The sequence below is a fragment of the Glycine max genome, chromosome 2 (genome assembly GCF_000004515.6).
Source record: "Glycine max cultivar Williams 82 chromosome 2, Glycine_max_v4.0, whole genome shotgun sequence".
Classification (NCBI taxonomy): domain Eukaryota; kingdom Viridiplantae; phylum Streptophyta; class Magnoliopsida; order Fabales; family Fabaceae; genus Glycine; species Glycine max.
This window is the reverse complement of record NC_016089.4, coordinates 17,994,932-17,997,627: the sequence shown is the minus strand read 5'-3', so window position 1 is coordinate 17,997,627 and position 2,696 is coordinate 17,994,932. Positions and strand designations below refer to the sequence as shown.

General features: G+C 40.6%; 1 protein-coding gene across 1 annotated transcript; it reads right to left on the bottom strand.

Moving 5' to 3' along the window:
- Positions 1–872: 872 nt before the first annotated feature.
- LOC102667109 (uncharacterized) lies at positions 873–1,793 on the bottom strand. The gene is made up of 2 exons (XM_006575820.1): positions 1,644–1,793; positions 873–1,172 (listed from the first exon to the last, which is right to left on the bottom strand). Exons 1-2 carry the CDS (start codon positions 1,791–1,793, stop codon positions 873–875), a joined length of 450 nt encoding a protein of 149 aa, XP_006575883.1.
- Positions 1,794–2,696: the final 903 nt, after the last annotated feature.

The following is a 2,696-nucleotide window of genomic DNA, read 5'->3' as shown; positions in this document are numbered from 1 at the left end:
CCAAAGTGCCCCAGCCTTTGGTTTTAAAAACTGAAATTCGTATGGCGTGCTTAGCGCACTGCTGCGCTTAGCGCGTCAATGAAACATTTGGGTTTTGAGTAACCCTGCGCTTAGCCTAAACTAGTGCTAAGCCCAACTTGAGGTTTCAAATTCCAATGAGCATCTGGGGCTTAGCGCAACAGGTGGCGCTTAACGCTTTCTACAACACAAATTTTTTTGCAATATACACTTTGCCTGAGATGTAAGGCTTAGCGCGCAATCAAGCTTCAACTTACAGAGAGTAGTTCAGGCTTAGCACAACAAGCGTGCTAAGCACACTTCCAAGTATTTCAAAACATTGAAGGATTGGCGCTTAGCGCATCCTGCCCTGCTAAGCCCAAGTCATACAGTTCAATTACAAAATGGATATGGGGCTTATCTCAGGACAGCGTGCTTAGCGCTCCTACAATAAATTTTTCTAGAGCAGAAATGGCACTTAGCGCATCAGCTCCGCTAAGCCCACTGCTCGAAGTTTACTTCCAGTGAAGATTTTGGGCTTAGCATAGTGATGTGCGCTTAGCTGAACTATTTAGCCAACTAGTTAGGGGTCTAAGCGCTTAGCACGAGTAAGCTCAGGCTTAGTGCGTGAAAACATGGCGCTTAGCGCAAGGGTTGCGCTTAGTGGATGGACAACTGAAAAAATTTCTGAGTCTTTTCTGTCCATCTCTTCACATGAGCTTAAAAACCCTTTTTCTCAATACTAAACAAGCTTAAATCACATACAATCACAAGCAATTATCCTAAACTAAATGCACAAAAGACAAAATTAAAAATGACTGGGTTGCCTCCCAGCAAGCGCTCTTTTAATGTCACTAGCTTGACGCATTATCGTGTTATCCTGGTTTGAAGTGTAGAATAGTGTTCAATCTTTCCATAGCTCCACCATGATATTGCTTCAACCTTTGTTTGTTCACTACCCATGTCCTGTCAGGATCTTTAGATTGAGGATCACAAAGCTCCATTACTCCATATGGTCGAACTTTCTTGATGGTAAATGGTCCAGACCATTTTGATTTAAGCTTTCCAGGGAACAATTTAAGTCTTGAGTTGAAAAGCAACACCTGTTGTCCTGGCTGAAAGTCCTTCCTGAGCATCTTTTTGTCACGATACTTTTTGATCCTTTCTTTGTACAGCTTTGAAGATTCATAAGTAGTTAATCTCATCTATTCCAACTCCAAAAGCTGTAGCCTCCTTTGTTCTCTGGATGCGGCTTCATCAAAGTTCAAAAACTACAAGGCCCAATATGCTTTATATTCCATCTTCACTGGTAAGTGACAAGACTTGCCGTACACCATTTGAAATGGAGACAAGCCTATCGAGGTCTTGAATGTTGTTCTGTATGCCCATAAAGCATCATCTAATTTGATAGACTAGTCCTTTCTAGTATAAGCTACAGTCTTCTCCAGAATCTTTTTCAATTCCCTATTTGATACTTCTATTTGCCCATTGGTCTGGGGGTGATAAGGTGAGGCTACTTTGTGTGTCACATTATATTGCTTCAACACTTTCTATAGCTGATTATTGCAGAAGTGTGTGCCTCCATCGATAATTAGAATTCTGGGCACCCCAAATCTTGAGAAAATGTTCTTCTTCAGAAACTTTACCATAGTCTTAGCATCATTATGCGGGGTAGCCACTGCTTCAACCCATTTAGAGACATAGTCAACAACCACTAGTATATATTCATAGCCATAAGAAGAAGGAAAGGGACCTACAAAATCAATCCCCCAGTAATTGAATACCTCAACCTCCATAATATTCTATAGAGGCATTTCATTTCTTCTTGATATGCTCCTCATGGAGAATTGTGGCAATGCCATAATATGCTCTTGGCCTCTTCTTTTGTCATACATCTTCACAGGAGATTGTCAGCTCCTATCTTGAACAAGTGCGGATCATCCCAGATATAGAATCGAGCATCATGTAGGAATTTCTTCCTCTGTTCATGTTAAGTCCTTTGGGATGATTCCTGCAGCTTTGAAGTTGGCCATATTGGCAAACCAAGGTCTCTCACTCACCAAGAATAATGATTCATCAGGGAATTCATCTCTAACTTCAGCTTCTTTCGATGTGACTTCCTCATTCACCAATCTAGACAAATGGTCAACTACAACGTTTTCCGATCCCTTTTTATCTCGAATCACCGAATCAAATTCTTGCAACAACAAGATCCATCTTATCAATCTAGGTTTGGAATCAGCCTTGTTGAGAAAATATTTAATAGCTGCGTGATCGGTGTAGATGATAACTCTTGAGCCTACCAAATAAGATCTAAACTTTTCAAGTGCATAGACAATTGCCAACATTTCTTTTTCTGTGGTAGCATAGTTCACATGTGCATCATTTAGAACCTTGCTGGCGTAGTATATAGCATGGAAATTTTTTCCTTTCCGTTGTCCAAGCATTGCACCTACGGCATAGTCACTCGCATCACACATCAACTCAAATTCTTGTCCCCAATCTGGTGTTGTAATTACTGGAGCAGACACTAATCTGGTTTTCAGATCATTAAATGCTTCCATGCGCTCTTCATTGAATACAAAAGCAACATCTTTATTCGACAAATTGCTAAGTGGTTTGGCGACTTTTGAGAAATCTTTTATGAATCTCCTATAGAACTCTACATGTCCTAAGAAACTTCTCACTCCCTTGACATT

Bases quoted from the DNA above. Each gene is read 5' to 3' on its own strand.
- LOC102667109 (XM_006575820.1), bottom strand. From the start codon at position 1,793: ATGGAGGTTGAGGTATTCAATTACTGGGGGATTGATTTTGTAGGTCCC. The intron at 1,173-1,643 runs GTAAAGTTTCTG...GAATCTTCAAAG, and splicing joins ATAATGATGCTAAGACTATG to CTGTACAAAGAAAGGATCAA.